This window comes from Nerophis lumbriciformis, linkage group LG21 (assembly GCF_033978685.3).
Source record: "Nerophis lumbriciformis linkage group LG21, RoL_Nlum_v2.1, whole genome shotgun sequence".
Classification (NCBI taxonomy): Eukaryota; Metazoa; Chordata; class Actinopteri; order Syngnathiformes; family Syngnathidae; genus Nerophis; species Nerophis lumbriciformis.
In genome coordinates, this window is record NC_084568.2 from 11,313,407 (window position 1) to 11,332,566 (window position 19,160).

A 19,160-nucleotide genomic window follows, 5' to 3' on the forward strand; every position below is an offset into this window, starting at 1 on the left:
AGACGGAACCGGCCATTTTGGATCCCACATTTGCCCAACTTTTCAATTCGGACACCGAAGACGAAGAATTCGAAGGATTTACGAATGAAGAATAACTTCAGAAAGTGAGCGCTATGTTTATTTTGTGTGTTGTGACATTAACGTTCGAGCAACATTATGTTGCTATTGCTCTGCACTATTTTGAATTTTACTATGTTTGTGATTGCACATTTGCGTACATTTTAGGACAGAGTTGTTAGAACGCTGGTTTTTAATATATTATTAAAGTTTGACTGACCTATCTGACTGTTTTTTTGACATTCCCTTTAGCGCAGCGTAGGCGCGGCTTATAGTCCGGGGCGGCTTATAGGTGGACAAAGTTTTGAAATATGCCATTCATTGAAGGTGCGGCTAATAACCCGGGGCGGCTTATAGTGCGGAAAATACGGTATATGTATATATATATATATATATATATATATATATATATATATATATATATATATATGTATGTATATCTGGAAAAATAATAAAATATTTTATTATAATCTTAAACTTTAAATATTAGTATTTTTATACATACTGAATAACTGTCTGTAATAAAAAAAAAAAAATTAATTAAAAAAAAAAAGTTGTTTTCTTTCTTTTGAAAAAGACCATTTTATATTTTTCAAGCATAGATAGTCAGACAGCAACATTTTAATGTGAATGATAAAATATCTATAAAAAAAAACAAGCACTTTTCAGATGATCTTAAAAAAAAAGCAAAATGAGGAAATCGAACAATTTAAATTTTCCAGCAAGTCAACACTTGATAGTTCCGTGCTCACACGCCTGACATTCCAGTGCCGCGTTTCGGTACGCTTTCCACACGGCGCCATGGCGCTGGCACACGGTTCCGCCGCCTCGCTTCTCCTCGGCTTTGTTGCGGTTTATGTCGCCCACACACACCCACCCTCCCCCCGCCTCCGCCGCCTTGACGCTGACGGCCCACTTGGAGTGGTCCGTGGTGCTTTTGAAGATGAAGGTGCCGTTTGGGGAAACTTGTGAGATGTCCAGAACTTTCCAGCCTCGCTTGCAGTCCGAGGGCAGGGTACCTGGCGTGTTGTGCCAGAACTGGACCAGAAGGTCGGACTGCAGGGTGGGGGCCACCCACGGTTGGTACAAGTCTGGATGGGCAGAGAGGTCATGTTTGTTTTAACCCATAAGACATTATTTTTATTAAGAATAAATACATTTTATTATAGTCCACTTTTTGATTAAACGGTAATATGACCCGGCCTGTGTATACCATTAAATGTGTTTGTTTTCTTTAGAAGCTTCACTACACATCTTAACATGCGGCTTGAAGCTCTGTCAACCATCCGTACGTCAGCTGCAGACGTGGGAGGATGGCCCGACCACGGCAGGTACAGACGGCAGGGGCTGAGGGTGGGAGGGACGTAGCGGGTGCAACTAGACGGCTCCCAGGGCTGGGGGGGCCATGGCGCTGACAGGGCAGAGAGGACCCTGACCGGATTAGGGGTGTAGGGCATGGGGGTTGGCCGCAGCGTTGGGCCTGTGCCTATCCAATGGCCTGCAAACATCCATGTGGGCCGTCTTAATCGTATCAATGGAAACAGTCTGAGGTCTGCCTTCAACGTCCACGACCAGGCTCTTATCCCCGTGCTGTAGGACCTTAAACGGGTCGTCGTAAGGGGGGAAAGTATAGGGCGCATCGGTCCATGGTGGGCGTCATGAAGGAGGAAGACGAAAACCGCTGAGCACAAGCAGGGTGGCACCCGAGATAAAGGGATGCCATGCTGTGATGTAGGGACAGGTGGGCTTCAACAGGGAAGACCGCTGTCTGGCCGCAGACCAGAGTGTATTGGCATCCGGAATTAAATCCACCAGAACTCGCAGCACCTGTTCGTAGGCAAGCTCGGCAGACGAGGACTGTAGGTCTTTTTTGGGGGCAGTTCTGAGGCCTATCATGACCCAGGGGTGTTTCTCTACCCAGTTGCCATTGGTCAAACCGGCACGCAGAGCAGCCTTCATAGAGCGGTGGAATCGGTCACACAGGGCGTGGTATGCGGTTGTGGGGTGCAGCTTTACCCCCGGGCACCCCGTTCCAGATCTCTGAGGTAAACTGTGCACCCTGGTAAGTGAGAGGTCGTAAGGAATTCCGAAGCTTGCGACCCACGTACTGATGAACGCCCAGGCCACGTAAGTGAACAATGTTGACGCGAGGGGACCGGCTTCTGGCCAGTGGGTCGTCCTGTCCACCATCGTGAGGAGGTAGGTGAAAACCTGTGAAGGGGTTAGTGGGCCCACCAGATCGGTATTAAGATTTGTCGAACCTTCTCTTAGGGACAGCAAATTGCTCAAACAGGGCCTTGGTGTGGCGGTGCACTTTTGCACGCTGACAGGCCACACATGAGTCTACCCAGGCCCGTACGTCCTTCTTCAGCCCCCCTCCAGACTAACTTCTGAGGCCTTTCTGCCCGAATGGGAGAGGTTGTGGATCGCCTCAAAAACAGCCCACTGCCAGCCAAAAGGGACTAGGGGTCTAGGCTGGTCAGTTGAGAGCTCGGGCCACAGCCTGAGCCCTGGGTCACCGACCGCGACCTACTCTAGGCGCAGTCCAGTGTCCGAACCTTTGAGCATCTGAAACTCGCGGTCAGAGGCCTATTCCGCACCCGTACCCACTGCCAGCCAAAAGGGACTAGGGGTCTAGGCTGGTCAGTTGAGAGCTCGGGCCACAGCCTGAGCCCTGGGTCACCGACCGCGACCTACTCTAGGCGCAGTCCAGTGTCCGAACCTTTGAGCATCTGAAACTCGTGGTCAGAGGCCTATTCCGCACCCGTACGCGAGTAGTCAAGACCCAACTGCACCGTGCTGATAATCCTTCTGGAGAGGCAGTCGGCGACAATGTTTGACTTGTCCGAGATGTGTCGGCTGTCTGTGGTGTACTCCGGTGGGCGAGTCGACATTCTGGTTGGAGGTCCTGCTTTTGGGACCTCGTACAGCGGGCGCAAGATGTGGGCCACCTGACTGATGAATCGGTGGTAAAATGTAACCACCCCGAGAAATTCTCTGAGTCCTTGGGCTGGGCGGGGAAAGGCAGTAACAACTTCCTCCTTTGACGGCCGCATTCTTCAACTTGAAAGGCATCCTGAGGAACTCAAACAACCCCATAGGAGTCACCACAGCCGTCTTAGGGATGTCTGCAGGGTAAACAGGGACTTTGTGGTAACCCTTTACAAGGTCCACTTTAGAGAACAGGAACTTCTCCACCAGATGTGCAAAGAAGTCCTGGTTGTGGGGGACTGGGTAGCGGTCAGGCCTGGTGGCATCAATGAGGCGGCGGCAGTCGTCGCACCGTCTGGCTTCGGGACCATGTGGAGCGGCGAGGCCCATTAGATGTCTGAATGGCAAATGATAACAAGGCGTTCCCCTCAGGCAGGAGACTACGGTCCATCCAGACCCACACCTCCCGCCACCTGAACAGTTTTTTCCCCTCGGCCATCAGGCACATGAACAATAACAAGATCTGATAGCTCAGTTACAGCTCATTTTATTACCTATTCTGTGTTATACATGTTTTATGTTGCACGATTGCACCAAGAAAAAGTTTGTGAACCCGTTCTCAAACAATGGCAATAAAAATGATTCTGATTCTGATATTGGCAAATTCAGATTTAGCAGCAGCCAGTCTCTACGGGTTGAGCAGTCGGACCGTAGCATGGATGGGGGGTTGCCTTTGGTTTTGTGATGCTCGACCTCGTGTTTAGTTGTGGCAGCCGAGAAGGTGGGCTGTGTCAGACCGGGAAACCCACCGAGAAGCTGTTGGTATTTGTTGCCTTCAGAGAGCAGGCTGGAGAGACCGTTGTATGTCTCCTTGACACAAACACACGTGAAGACTAGGTCAATGAATCCATCAGGCGGTCGTTCTTGACGTCTACGAGCAGCCAGTAGGGCGGCAAGGAGTGAAAAATACATGTGACGAAGTTCCACATAAACCGTTGACCCCTGAAACACAAGTCCATGGTTTTTGTGCCATATGCCCGAATGGGGGTGTGGTTTGCAGGCCTCAACGGTGGGCCGTAAGCCACAAGCCTCGCATATTTATCCAGGGCCGGAGGAGATGTAATGAAGCTTACTGCTCTGGCTGCAGTGGAGCTCCCAAGTGCTGACACGTCGTGGTAATACTGCGTGGCAACGTCTGTAATACCACAGAGGGCGAGCTGAGTCTCTACCAAATCTCTGGCATATTGAGAACGGCGGGATTTGCCAATGTCGCTTTGTTCGATGTTCTGTTCAGTCTCAGAAACTTCAGCGGGACTGATGTCAGGGTCGCCAATGTAGCGTGTCAGGACGGGACTCGAAAGATGGAGCTAATTGTTTGAATGACATCCAGACTTTGTTTTTAAACCAGCAAAGGAGCAGTATCTTTACATCCATGGCTTTTTAGTGCAACAACCTACGAAAACTCGTCCGACCGGAACTCTCTGACAATAACTGAAGTTCCGTGGGGGAATTATGTAAATCCACTACACAGGTAGCATTAGCATTAGCTAATTTAGCTAACGTTTGTGTCCTGCTCCTTAATGTCCTTAAAGGGGAACATTATCACAATTTCAGAAGGGTTAAAACCAGTAAAAATCAGTTCCCAGTGGCTTATTTTATTTTTCGAAGTTTTTTTCAAAATTTTACCCATCACGCAATATCCCTAAAAAAAGCTTCAAAGTGCCTGATTTTAACCATCGTTATATACACCCGTCCATTTTCCTGTGACGTCACATAGTGAAGCCAACACAAACAAACATAGAACAGCAAGGTATAGCGACATTAGCTCGGATTCAGACTCGGATTTCAGCGGCTTAAGCGATTCAACAGATTACGAATGTATTGAAACGGATGGTTGTAGTGTGGAGGCAGGTAGCGAAAACGAAATTGAAGAAGAAACTGAAGCTATTGAGCCATATCGGTTTGAACCGTATGCAAGCGAAACCGACGAAAACGACACGACAGCCAGCGACACGGGAGAAAGCGAGGACGAATTTGGCGATCGCCTTCTAACCAACGATTGGTATGTGTTTGTTTGGCATTAAAGGAAACTAACAACTATGAACTAGGTTTACAGCATATGAAATACATTTGGCAACAACATGCACTTTGAGAATGCAGACAGCCCAATTTTCATCAATTAATATATTCTGTAGACATACCCTCATCCGCGCTCTTTTCCTGAAAGCTGATCTGTCCAGTTTTGGAGTTGATGTCAGCAGGCCAGGGAAGCTAGGGTCGATATTCTTCTCTTGATCATCTTCGGTGGCATAAGGGACGGTGTGAGCCAAGACATCCAGAGGGGTTTAGCTCGCTCGTCTGCGGGAACAAACTGCCGCCATTGCTTGCCGTGCTACCGAGGTCCTTTGTCCCTGAATTGCTCACACACTCCGGCAGATTCAATGGGGGTCTGGCGGCAGATTTCTTTGACTTTATCGTTGGAAATGCATCTGCTTTGAGTGTCGCAGGATATCCACACATTCTTGCCATCTCTGTCGTAGCATAGCTTTCGTCGGTAAAGTGTGCGGAACAAACGTCCAATTTCTTGCCACTTTCGCATCTTTGGGCCACTGGTGCAACTTGAATCCGTCCCTGTTCGTGTTGTTACACCCTCCGACAACACACCGACGAGGCATGATGTCTCCAAGGTACGGAAAACAGTCGAAAAAACGGAAAATAACAGAGCTGATTCGACTCGGTGTTTGAGAAAATGGCGGATTGCTTCCCGATGTGACGTCATCGCTCCGAGAGCGAATACTAGAAAGGCGTTTAATTCGCCAAAATTCACCCATTTAGAGTTCGGAAATCGGTTTAAAAAAATATATGGTCTTTTTTCTGCAACATCAAGGTATATATTGACGCTTACATAGGTCTGGTGATAATGTTCCCCTTTAAAGTGCGACAATGTGATACACCGTCAGTCCACGTGAACACTGCCTAATAGAGATGCGCGGATAGGCAATTATTTCATCCGCAACCGCATCAGAAAGTCGTCAACCATCCGCAATCCACCCGATCTAACATTTGATCAGAACCGCATCCGCCCGCACCCGCCCGTTGTTATATATCTAATATAGGCGATGCAAGGCATTAGTGAGGTTATAAAGCTTTTGCCTGTTAAAGAAAGGAGACTGATCCAATGCAGCACAGACATTCGCGTGCCACGCTGTCACGACCCAGACGCACACCAGTGCGCAATCATATGGGAGCCGCGCTGAGCGCACCTCCAAGCGCGTCTCGCTGCCGGCGACGGCCGGGTATATGGGTCCGACGCTCCAGCGCCATTCTTTTTCAGGGCTAGTTGATTCGGCAGGTGGGTTGTTACACACTCCTTAGCGGGTTCCAACTTCCATGGCCACCGTCCTAGCTGCTGTCTATATCAACCAGGGTGAGCCCCACCCCTTTCGTGAGCACACTGCGCGCGGAGTGACCCCTGTTACGCGCCCCCGGCAACAGGGGTAGCGGGCAGGTAAGCTGCGCGGGCGGAGCGCGCGGAGTGACCCCTGTTACGAGCCCCCGGCCACGGGGGTGGCGGGCAGGTAAGCTGCTTACCTGCTGCGCGTGACGCCGGCCGCGGCGAAGGCGGACGAGGCGGGGTGTCGGTGCGGTGGGCGCAGTGGTGACCCTGGACTTGCGTCGGGCCCTTCTCGCGGATCGCCTCAGCTACGGCTCCCGGTGGGGCCCTCTCGGGGGAAGGGGCCTCGGTCCCGGACCCCGGCGAGGCGTCCCTTCTCCGCTCCGTAAAAGTGTCCATCTCTTTTTTTTTTTTTCTTCTGTTGTGGCATATGCAGCAGGTGCCTGCTCGTTTTTCGTATGTGGGTAACAACATTTAACTATGTATATATATTTACGAATTGGTTTAACTGCCACCCACCTGAATCTATTTAAAATCAAATTTTTTTTTATTTCAACCACCCGCCCCGACCCGCGGATAAAATCTAATTTTTTTTAATTTCATCCGCCCGATCCCCGGATAATCCGCGGACTCCGCGGTTGTGCCCGCAAACCGCGCATCTCTACTGCCTAACTTCTTTCTACTTTTAAAAACTAAGAAACTTTGTAGTACGGCGACAAAGCATTATTTCTATTTCCATGACTTCCTGTGGGAAACAAATTAGAGGCGGACCAGGCCGACGTATTCAAACAAGTACCGTCGTTAAAAGCGGGTCCTTTGGCGAAGTTGATGAAGTCGGTGCCGCCCTTGGAGGTCAGCGTGACGCTGCGATTGGACGCCGTCTTGACGTGACTGTTGTTGCACAGGGCAGCCAGAGCTGGCACGGACGGCGCAAAGGATTGTGGGACGTCACAGTCGTACACTGTCGGCTGATTGATCTGAAGCTGCTCTCCTGGTGTCAAAAGATACACAATTTCATCCGTGTTTCTTGCCATACACGACACAGTAAGTGCACAACAGAGTATATACAGTCAGTACGCAACACAGTCAATACACGACACATTCAGTACACAACACAGTCGGTACATGACACAGTGGGTACACAACAGGGTATATACAGTCAGTACACAACACAGAAAGTGGACAACCCAGTAAGTGCACAACACAATTAGTGCACAAAACAGTGAGTACCCAACACAATCAGTGCACAACACGGTCAGTACACAACACAATAAATCCACAACAGTATATACAGACAGTACACAAGAGTATATACAGTCAGTGTGCAACACAGTCAGTACACAACACAATAAGTCCACAACAGTATATAGTCAGTACACCAGAGTATATACAGTCAGTGTGCAACACAGTCAGTACACAATAGAGTATATACAGTCAGTACGGCGTGGCGAAGTTGGTGGAGTGGCCGTGCCAGCAATCGGAGGGTTGCTGGTTACTGGGGTTCAATCCCCACCTTCTACCATCCTAGTCACGTCCGTTGTGTCCTTGGGCAAGACACTTCACCCCTTGCTCCTGATGGCTGCTGGTTAGCGCCTTGCATGGCAGCTCCCGCCATCAGTGTGTGAATGTGTGTGTGAATGGGTGAATGTGGAAATACTGTCAAAGCGCTTTGAGTACCTTGAAGGTAGAAAAGCGCTATACAAGTATAACCCATTTATCATTTACACAACACAGTCACCACACAAAATAGTATATACAGTCAGTGCACAACACAGTCAGTATAGAACGCAACAGAGTCAGTACAGAACGCAACTAAGTCAGTACACAACACAGTCAGTACACAACAGAGTATCTACAGTCAGTACGCAACACAATCAGTATACAACATAGGAAGAACAAAAAAACAGTAAGTACACAACAGTCAGTGCACACCAGTCAGTACACAACAGAGTATATACAGTAAGTACACAACATGATGTGTAAGTAGACGCCAAAGTGAATACAGTACAGTATATACAATAAGTAGAATAGGCAGAAAAGACCTTGAGTGTAAAGTTGTTGATAAAAAGAGGAAACGTATCATGTTGTGTGTTTTACCAATAGTGTTGTGTTTTTTTAACCAATGGTGTTGTTGTTTTTTACCAACAGTGTTGTGGGTTTTTTTACCAATAGTGTTGTGTTTTTTACCACTAGTGTTGTTTTTACCAATAGTGTTGTTTTTACCAATAGTGTTGTTTTTTACCACTAGTGTTGTGTTTTTACCAAGAGTAATGTGTTATTTACCAATAGTGTTGTGTTTTTTACCAATAGTGTTGTGTTTTTACCAATAGTGTTGTGTTATTTTATCAATAGTGTTGTGTTTTTTACCAATAGTGTTGTGTTTTTACCAATAGTGTTGTGTTTTTTACCAATAGTGTTGTGTGTTTTACCAATAGTGTTGTGTTTTTACCAATAGTGTTGTGTTTTTTACCACTAGTGTTGTGTTTTTACCAAGAGTAATGTGTTATTTACCAATAGTGTTGTGTTTTTTACGAATAGTGTTGTGTTTTTTACCAATAGTGTTGTGTTTTTTACCAATAGTGTTGTGTTTTTTACCAATAGTGTTGTGTTATTTTACCAATAGTGTTGTGTTTTTTACCAATAATGTTGTGTTTTTTACCAATAGTGTTGTGTTTTTACCAATAGTGTTGTGTTTTTTACCAATAGTGTTGTGTTTTTACCAATAGTGTTGTGTTTTTTACCAATAGTGTTGTGTGTTTTACCAATAGTGTTGTGTTTTTACCAATAGTGCTGTTGTTTTTTTACCAATAGTGTGTTGTTTTTTTACCAATAGTGTGTTGTATTTTACCAATAGTGTGTTGTTTCTACCAATAGTGATGTGTTTTACCAATAGTGTTGTTTTTTACCAATAGTGTGTTGTTTTTTACCAATAGTGTTGTGTTTTTTACCAATAGTGTTGTTTTTTACCAATAGTGTGTTGTGTTTTTACCAATAGTGTTGTGTTTTTACCAATAGTGTTGTGTTTTACCAATAGTGTGTTGTTTTTACCAATAGTGTGTTGTTTTTTACCAATAGTGTGTTGTTATTTACCAATAGTGTTGTGTTTTTACCAATAGTGTTGTGTGTTTACCAATAGTGTTGTTTTTTACCAATAGTGTGTTGTTTTTTACCAATAGTGTTGTGTTTTTTACCAATAGTGTTGTTTTTTACCAATAGTGTGTTGTGTTTTTACCAATAGTGTGTTGTTTTTTACCAATAGTGTGTTGTTATTTACCAATAGTGTTGTGTTTTTACCAATGGTGTTGTGTGTTTTACCAATAGTGTTGTGTGTTTTACCAATAGTGTTGTGTTTTTACCAATAGTGTTGTGTTTTTTACCACTAGTGTTGTGTTTTTACCAAGAGTAATGTGTTATTTACCAATAGTGTTGTGTTTTTTACCAATAGTGTTGTTTTTTACCAATAGTGTTGTGTTTTTACCAATAGTGTTGTGTTATTTTACCAATAGTGTTGTGTTTTTTACCAATAGTGTTGTGTTTTTTACCAATAGTGTTGTGTTTTTACCAATAGTGTTGTGTTTTTTACCAATAGTGTTGTGTGTATTACCAATAGTGTTGTGTTTTTACCAATAGTGCTGTTGTTTTTTTACCAATAGTGTGTTGTTTTTTTACCAATAGTGTGTTGTATTTTACCAATAGTGTGTTGTTTCTACCAATAGTGTTGTGTTTTACCAATAGTGTTGTTTTTTACCAATAGTGTGTTGTTTTTTACCAATAGTGTTGTGTTTTTTACCAATAGTGTTGTTTTTTACCAATAGTGTGTTGTGTTTTTACCAATAGTGTTGTGTTTTTACCAATAGTGTTGTGTTTTACCAATAGTGTGTTGTTTTTTACCAATAGTGTGTTGTTTTTTACCAATAGTGTGTTGTTATTTACCAATAGTGTTGTGTTTTTACCAATAGTGTTGTGTGTTTACCAATAGTGTTGTGTGTTTACCAATAGTGTTGTTTTTTTACCAATAGTGTGTTGTTTTTTACCAATAGTGTTGTGTTTTTACTAATAGTGTTTTTTACCAATAGTGATGTGTTTTTACTAATAGTGTTGTGTTTTTACCAATAGTGTTGTGTTTTTACCAATAGTGTGTTGTTTTTTTTACCAATAGTGTGTTGTTTTTTACCAATAGTGTTGTGTTTTTACTAATCGTGTTTTTTTTACCAATGGTGTTGTGTTTTTTACCAACAGTGTTGTTTTTTAACAACAGTGTTGTGTTTTACCAAAAGTGTTGGGTTTTTACTAATAGTGTTGTGTTTTTACCAATAGTGTTGTGTTTTTACCAATAGTGTGTTGTTTTTTTACCAATAGTGTGTTGTGTTTTTACTAATAGTGTTTTTTTTTACCAATAGTGTTTTTTTTTTTACCAACAGTGTTGTTTTTTACCAACAGTGTGGTGTTTTACCAAAAGTGTTGTGTTTTTAACAACAGTGTTGTGTTTTTTACTAATAGGGTTGTGTTTTTTACCAATAAGGTTGTGTTTTTACCAATAAAGTTGTTTTTTTACCAATAGTGTTGTTTTTTTTTACCAATAGTGTGTGGTTTTTTACCAATAGTGTGTTGTTTTCTACCAATAGTGTGTTGTTTTCTACCAATAGCGTTGTGTTTTTACTAATGGTGCTGTGTTTTTACCAATAGTGTTGTGTATTTACCAATAGTGTTGTGTTTTTTACCAATAGTGTTGTGTCTTTACCAATAGTGCTGTTTTTACCAATAGTGTTGTGTTTTTACCAATAGTGTGTTGTTTTTTACCAATAGTGTGTTGTTTTTTACCATTAGATTGTTTTATTTTACCAATAGTGTGTTGTTTCTACCAATAGTGTTGTATTTTTTACCAATAGTGTTGTTTTTTACCAATAGTGTGTTGTTTTTTTTACCAATAGTGTGTTGTTTTTTACCAATAGTGTTGTGTTTTTACTAATCGTGTTTTTTTTACCAATAGTGTTGTGATTTTTACCAATAGAGAGGAACTGTTCCAGTGGGAACGTGACGCAGAGGAAGTTCTGGCCGTTCTTGGTGCCGCTGTGAGGGTAGCGGAAGTGTCCGGCGTCACGGACAGGGGGGAAGTTGGGGGTGCTGTGGACCAACCAGAAGCCTTGATTGTGATCCAGCAGGACCACACCTGAGGACAGGTAATGTTGACGTATGTACCTTCTCATAGATTCCACATGCTTTTTTATCACCTTTTGTGTGGCCTCTTTTGCCACCATATTTGTCTCCAGCGCCCCCTTTTGGCTTTTGGTCATTATAAAGGATGTAGGCCACTTCTGTGTAGTCCTTTCAAAACAAGAGTATTGGCAACAGGAAGTGAAGTGAAAATGTTCTCAGCAATCAGGACTTTGTGAAAAGATCGGATACCAAGTAGTTGCAGAAGAAGTATCGCTTTTTTTTTTCTTTTTTTTTTATCGCTAGCATACAAACAAACAGCTTTAAGAAGGTAAACAAAAGAGTACCTTTCCCTGCGAGTACAGTTGTCCCAGAGTCATGCCCAGTGCTCCTGAGGTGTCGTTCACGCCCCACTTGCCGCTACTCCAGCCTGAGCTGCCCTCGTCCATCAGCAGATATGTCAGACCTCCATGGGAGGACTCCCCGCCGTGGTGACTCGGCAGTTTGTACAAGTAGAACCTGAGTCAGCGTCGTGTTGATAAATATGACAGGTGTACTTGTTAGCCAGCTCTGTCATTGATATGGAAGAGTCTTTGGAATAAATACATGGACTAATATATCAAGAAATGGAATACATAAATGGAATGTTAAATAAATAAATGTAATATTTAAAAAGGAGCCATATGTAAAAATAAAAAAAAATGGCCAGAAATGGTACTGCAATCATGGTCAAAATTCTGTAGTCCCCTCCCCTTCTCCCTGACTGAAGTTGCCAGATACATAGCCGAATCCAGCTCGATCCAAGGAATTTCAAAACTTCCGCTGCCTCTTATTAGGGGTTGAGGTGCTGGGACCATACTACCTCAATAGACAAGCGTTTTGTCAATAACAAATCTGTAAGCAACACGTTTTACACAAGAAGTACCCTATTTTTCGGAGTATAAGTCGCACCAGCCGAAAATGCATAATAAAGAAGGAAAAAAACATACCGTATTTTCCGCACTATTAGCCGCACCTAAAAACCACAAATTTACTCAAAAGCTGACAGTGCGGCTTATAACCCGGTGCGCTTTATATATGGATTAATATTAAGATTCATTTTCATAAAGTTTAGGTCTCGCAACTACGGTAAACAGCCGCCATCTTTTTTCCCCGTAGAAGAGGAAGTGCTTCTTCTTCTACGCAAGCAACCGCCAAGGTAAGCACCCGCCCCCATAGAAGAGGAAGCGCTTCTTCTTCTACTGTAAGCAACCACCCGCCCCCGTAGAAGAAGAAGAAGCGCGCGGATATTACGTTTCATTTCCTTTGTGTGTTTACATCTGTAAAGACCACAAAATGGCTCCTACTAAGCGACAGGTTTCCGGTTCATGAAAAGACGCAATCTCTCCATCCGCACACGGACTACTATTTCACAGCAACTGCCTAAAGACTTTCAAGAAAAGCTGGCTACTTTCCGTGCATATTGTAAAAACAAGATAGCTGAAAAAAAGATCCGGCCAGAGAACATTATCAACATGGACGAGGTTCCACTGACTTTTGATATTCCTGTGAACCGCACTGTGGATACAACGGGAGCACGTACGGTGAATATTCGCACCACAGGGAATGAGAAGTCATCCTTCACTGTGGTTCTAGCTTGCCATGCTAATGGCCAGAAACTTCCACCCATGGTGATATTCAAAAGGAAGACCTTGCCAAAAGAGACCTTTCCAGCCGGCGTCATCATAAAAGCTAACTCGAAGGGATGGATGGATGAAGAAAAGATGAGCGAGTGGTTAAGGTAAGTTTACGCGAAGAGGCCGGGTGGCTTTTTTCACGCAGCTCCGTCCATGTTGATATACGACTCCATGCGCGCCCACATCACGCTGGTTTTTAATATATTATTAAAGTTTGACTGACCTATCTGACTGTTTTTTTGACATTCCCTTTAGCGCAGTTAGATGCGGCTTATAACACGGGGCGGCTTATAGGTGGACAAAGTTTTGAAATATGCCGTTCATTGAAGGCGCGGCTTATAACCCAGGGCGGCTTATGGTGCGGAAAATACGGTATATAAGTCGCGCTGGAGTATAAATCGCATTTTTTGGGGGAAATTTATTTGATAAAACCCAACACCAAGAATAGACATTTGAAAGGCAATTTAAAATAAATAAAGAGTAGTGAACAACAGGCTGAATAAGTGTACGTTATATGAGGCATAAATAACCAACTGAGAACGTGCCTGGTATGTTAACATAACATATTATGGTAAGAGTCATTCAAATAACTATAACATATAGAACATGCTATACGTTTACCAAACAATCTGTCACTCCTAATCGCTGAATCCAATGAAATCTTATACGTCTAGTCTCTTACGTGAATGAGATAAATAATATTATTTGATATTTTACGGTAATGTGTTAATAATTTCACACATAAGTCGCGCCTGAGTATAAGTCACACCCCCTGCGACTTATAGTCCGAAAAATACGGTACGTCATGCCTGCGTACAATATCACAACAAATGGCAATCATATGGTTATTGTCAGTACTATCAGAAAACCAAGACTAAAACAAACTACAACCAACACTAGCAATGGTTATACTGGTGAAAATAAGTAGAGCATGCTTAGCAGCCTAATGTACGCCCAAAACTAAAGAGGAGACAATTTACCAAGGTATGCCAATAGGCTACTGTTTCAAATGTTTCAGATTGCCATATAACTTGGTACATGTAGTCCACAATATGCAAACACGAATAAGGAATTATTTTATCATGTGATTTGACTGTCTCCATACGTTTCACATTGGCGTGCAAATGTTGAAACCCACTTCCTCAGCGTATCAGCAAAACACTACTCATATCCACGTAGGTTTTATTTGTCGAAAATATACTTCTCCTTGTCAGTGGATGACACATCGACATACAGTCTAACGGGCATATACAAAACACAAAACCAGTGAAGTTGGCACGTTGTGTAAATCGTAAATAAAAAAAGAATACAATGATTTGCAAATTATTTTCAACCTATATTCAATTGAATACACTCCAAAGACAATATATTTAATGTTCGAACTGAGAAACGTAATTTTTTTTTTGCAAATAGATAGGTTGATTGGCAACACTAAAATTGGCCCTAGTGTGTGAATGTGAGTGTGAATGTTGTCTGTCTATCTGTGTTGGCCCTGTGATGAGGTGGCGACTTGTCCAGGGTGTACCCCGCCTTCCGCCCGAATGCAGCTGAGATAGGCTCCAGCACCCCCCGCCACCCCAAAAGGGACAAGCGGTAGAAAATGGATGGATGGATGGAATACATGGACGGAATAATAAGTACATAAATGGAATACATGGACGGAATAATAAGTACATAAATGGAATACATGGACGGAATAATAAATAACTCGAATATATAAATGGAATAATAAATAAATAAATAAATGTAATCCAAAAATAGAATAATAAATAAATGAAATATTTAAATGGAATAATAAAGAAATAAATGGAATACATAAATGGAATAATAAAGAAATACATGGAAGGAATAATAAATAAATAAATTGTATTAAAAAAATGTCATGATAAATACATAAATGGAATACATAAATTGAATAATAAATAAATAAATGGATTACATGGATGAAATAATAAATACAATGAATAAATAAATGGAATCCAAACATGGAATAATACATAAATAAATGGAATATGAAATAAATATAAAAATAAATAAATAAATGAATGGAACACATACATGGAATAATAAATACATGGAATTCAAAAATGAAATAATTGATGAATAAATTGAATATTAAATAAATAAATATCATTAAAAATAAGCCCTGCGATGAGGTGGCGACTTGTCCAGGGTGTACCCCGCCTTCCGCCCGATTATAGCTGAGATAGGCTCCAGCGGCCCCCGCGACCCCAAAAGGGAATAAGCGGTAAAAAATGGATGGATGGATGGCATTAAAAATAATAATACACAAATATAATAATAAATACATACATCTAATGAAAATACATAAATGGAATACATACATTTAATATATTAATAAATGGAATACATAAATGTAATAAAAAATACATAAATGTAATAAATGCATGTAATAATAAATAAATATAATACATAAATAAATTAAATAATGTAATAATAAGTAATGTAATACATAAATATATGACTCCATACATCAAATAATCAATATATAAATGGAATAATAATTATATAAATGGAATGAATAAATTTTAAAAATAACAAAATAAATGGGAAACATGAATGGATGTTGTAATCGATAAATGTAACAATAACTAAATAAAGGCAATGCCTAAATGTAAAAACAACTAAATAAATGGATTACATAAATGGATCAAATAAATGCAATGCCTAAATGCATACTTGCCAACCCTCCCGAATTTTCCGGGATACTCCCGAAATTCAGCGCCCCTCCCGGGACAAATATTCTCCCGAAAATCTCCCGATTTTCAGCCGGAGCTGGAGTGAGGACAGCCTTTTTTCAAGACGGGAGGACAACAGGGTGACAAGAACTAAATCATCCAGACTAGAGATAAATTGTATTATTATGTTTATCTTACCTAAAAATACATATATTTATTAATAATAATAAAAAAAATGTTCACTATATTTTGCTAAAAACATCAAAATTAATTGTATTTTTATTTGTATTTTTTCTGACTCCTTATTACATCCAGCCATAGACTTATACATTATAATAAACATATTTGAAATAATTAATTTTAAATTATCATAATAATTCATCTAAAATGACCATATTTAATTATTAAAATAATTGCTTGTTTATCAACAACTTTAGCATTTTATTCATTACATTTTGAAGCTCTCAGAAGCCAAGTTATGTTATATTCCTTAAGATTTATTTATGCAAGTTTGAAGTATCAATTATCTAAACACAGTTTTGTTTGCATATTTTTAGGATGTATATATATTAGAGATGCGCGGTTTGCGGGCACAACCGCGGAGTCCGCGGATTATCCGCGGATCGGGCGGATGAAATTTAAAAAAATTAGATTTTATCCGCGGGTCGGGTCGGGCGGTTGAAATTAAAAAAAATTAGATTTTAAATAGATTCAGGCGGGTGGCAGTTAAACCAATTCGGAAATATATATACATAGTTAAATGTTGTTACCCACATACGAAAAACGAGCAGGCACCTGCTGCATATGCCACAACAGAAGAAAAAAAAAAAAAGGACGCCTCGCCGGGGTCCGGGACCGAGGCCCCTTCTCCCGAGAGGACCCCACCGGGAGCCGTAGCTGAGGCGATCCGCGAGAAGGGCCCGACGCACGTCCAGGGTCACCACCGCGCCCACCGCACCGACACCCCGCCTCGTCCGCCTTCGCCGCGGCCGGCGTCACGCGCAGCAGGTAAGCAGCTTACCTGCCCGCCACCCCCGTGGCCGGGGGCTCGTAACAGGGGTCACTCCGCGCGCTCCGCCCGCGCAGCTTACCTGCCCGCCACCCCTGTTGCCGGGGGCGCGTAACAGGGGTCACTCCGCGCGCAGTGCGCTCACGAAAGGGGTGGGGCTCACCCTGGTTGATATAGACAGCAGGACGGTGGCCATGGAAGTTGGAACCCGCTAAGGAGTGTGTAACAACCCACCTGCCGAATCAACTAGCCCTGAAAATGGATGGCGCTGGAGCGTCGGGCCCATACCCGGCCGTCGCCGGCAGCGAGACGCGCTTGGAGGTGCGCTCAGCGCGGCTCCCATATGATTGCGCACTGGTGTGCGTCTGGGTCGTGACAGCGGGGCACGCGAATGTCTGTGCTGCATTGGATCAGTCTCCTTTCTTTAACAGGCAAAAGCTTTATAACCTCACTAATGCCTTGCATCGTCTATATTAGATATATAACAACGGGCGGGTGCGGGCGGGTGCGGTTCTGATCAAATGTTAGATCGGGTGGATGGCGGCCGGTTGACGACTTTCTGATGCGGTTGCGGATGAAATAATTGCCTATCCGCGCATCTCTAATATATATATATATGTATGAAATACTTGGAGAATTCTAGCTGTCAATATACTCCTCCCCTCTTAACCACGCCCCCAACCATGCCCCCTCCCACCTCCCAAATTTGGAGGTCTCAAGGTTGGCAAGTATGCTAAATGTTATAAATAATGCAATATTAACTAAATTAAATGGAATAGTGTTTAATGGTGAACTTACCAGTCAGTTGCCTCTCCTTTGTCGTTGTAGCAACTTATTGGAGTGTTGTCGCCCCCTTGTGGCAAGCAGGAGATGAGCAGCAAAAGAAACAACATCTGCGGAGAAACGACAACCTTGCAATAAACAAACATCATTTTACATCTAAACATACACAGTATAACACATTACACCTGAGAGAAGAAACTAGTTGAGTTTTAGCATAACGACCTGTAACCAAAAGCGGCAACAACAACTTTCAAACTGAGTGTTTGAATAATTACGTTCAATAATAATATATAAGTAAAAAAAAATAGCGATTCACAAATAAAGGTCAACAAGACACGCAGGTTATAACGAAGCACAACTATGAGGAAACTTTAGCCGATAAATTTTCATATTTGATGAGAGAAACTCGCCTTTGACTTGCTTACTGTCCGTCGTCATGTAAATTGTGGTTCATTTCTTCTCAGTTCCTACTTTTACATCCAAAAAATCATCAAGTACATGACAGCAGAATGCGGAAGTAGAAGATTCTTCTTCGGCGCCTTTTAGACGCACAAACTCACTATCGCCATCTGGCGACTGGGCGGAGTTACACTTTTCACTGTTGCATACTATACAGCGCCACAGTTTGTAAAATGACTGAGCAATTTAACACGAATAGTTCTGCTGTGGTGTAAAATAAAATGAATAAAAAATTAAATAATACATTTAATTGTTTGAGACATCTTATCTTAGTACAGTGCTTCTCATCAGTACAGCCTGGGGAAGAGAAATGCTGCAGAAAAGCGCTTGTTCCTGTGTACTTCCTGTGTTCCTGTGTACTTACTACTCCTACTTAGTAGCAATGCTAAGCGCACATGTGTTTCTGTGCATTTACTACTTTTACTCAGTATCCGTATAAGCCAGAGGTGTGGACTCGAGTCACATGACTTGGACTCGAGTCAGACTCGAGTCATGAATTTGATGACTTTAGACTCGACTTGACAAAATGTAAAAAGACTTGCAACTCGACTTAGACTTTAACATCAATGACTTGTGACTTCACTTGGACTTGAGCCTTTTGAATTGACATGACTTGACATGACTTGCTACTTTCCCCAAAACCCAAAGATGAAAAAGTTATTCGGGAGCGCTCCGTATTTTTCATCGTGTACTTGTCTATCAGCGTTGCGTGTGTCAGCTGATGTGGTCTCAGTACAACAGCCAATCAAATTAGATATACTTTGTTTTCATCACACAGCATTCATCCAATCAAATTGCAGGACAACCAACGAAGAAGACAGGTCCAAACCACACGCCAGTGAACAAAAAATGATACCTAAAATACTTTCGTTTGGGTATAAAAATTACGAGGTGGTCAACACAAAACGGTTTGCAGTATGCAACACATGCGGTTCGAAAATTACTGATGGAGAGGCAACAACTTCCAACTTCGTCCGGCATTTGAAGTTGCACAAAGA

General features: G+C 42.4%; 1 protein-coding gene across 1 annotated transcript; it reads right to left on the reverse strand.

Annotated features, from left to right (window-relative positions):
• Positions 1-663: 663 nt before the first annotated feature.
• dnase2 (deoxyribonuclease II, lysosomal) lies at positions 664-18,258 on the reverse strand. The gene is made up of 7 exons (XM_061983078.2): positions 18,114-18,258; positions 17,719-17,813; positions 11,884-12,055; positions 11,614-11,707; positions 11,388-11,552; positions 7,179-7,373; positions 664-1,148 (listed from the first exon to the last, which is right to left on the reverse strand). Exons 2-7 carry the CDS (start codon positions 17,811-17,813, stop codon positions 784-786), a joined length of 1,086 nt encoding a protein of 361 aa, XP_061839062.1. The 5' UTR covers positions 18,114-18,258; the 3' UTR covers positions 664-783.
• Between the last annotated feature and the right edge of the window lie 902 nt (positions 18,259-19,160).

Excerpts from the sequence above, each read along its gene's own strand:
- dnase2 (XM_061983078.2), bottom strand. The coding sequence starts at position 17,813 with ATGTTGTTTCTTTTGCTGCTCATCTCCTGCTTGCCACAAGGGGGCGAC. Across the intron at positions 12,056-17,718 it reads AAAGGAGAGGCAACTGACTG|GTTCTACTTGTACAAACTGC; the intron begins GTAAGTTCACCA and ends ACGCTGACTCAG. Across the intron at positions 1,149-7,178 it reads AGGACCCGCTTTTAACGACG|ACTTGTACCAACCGTGGGTG; the intron begins GTACTTGTTTGA and ends CTGCCCATCCAG.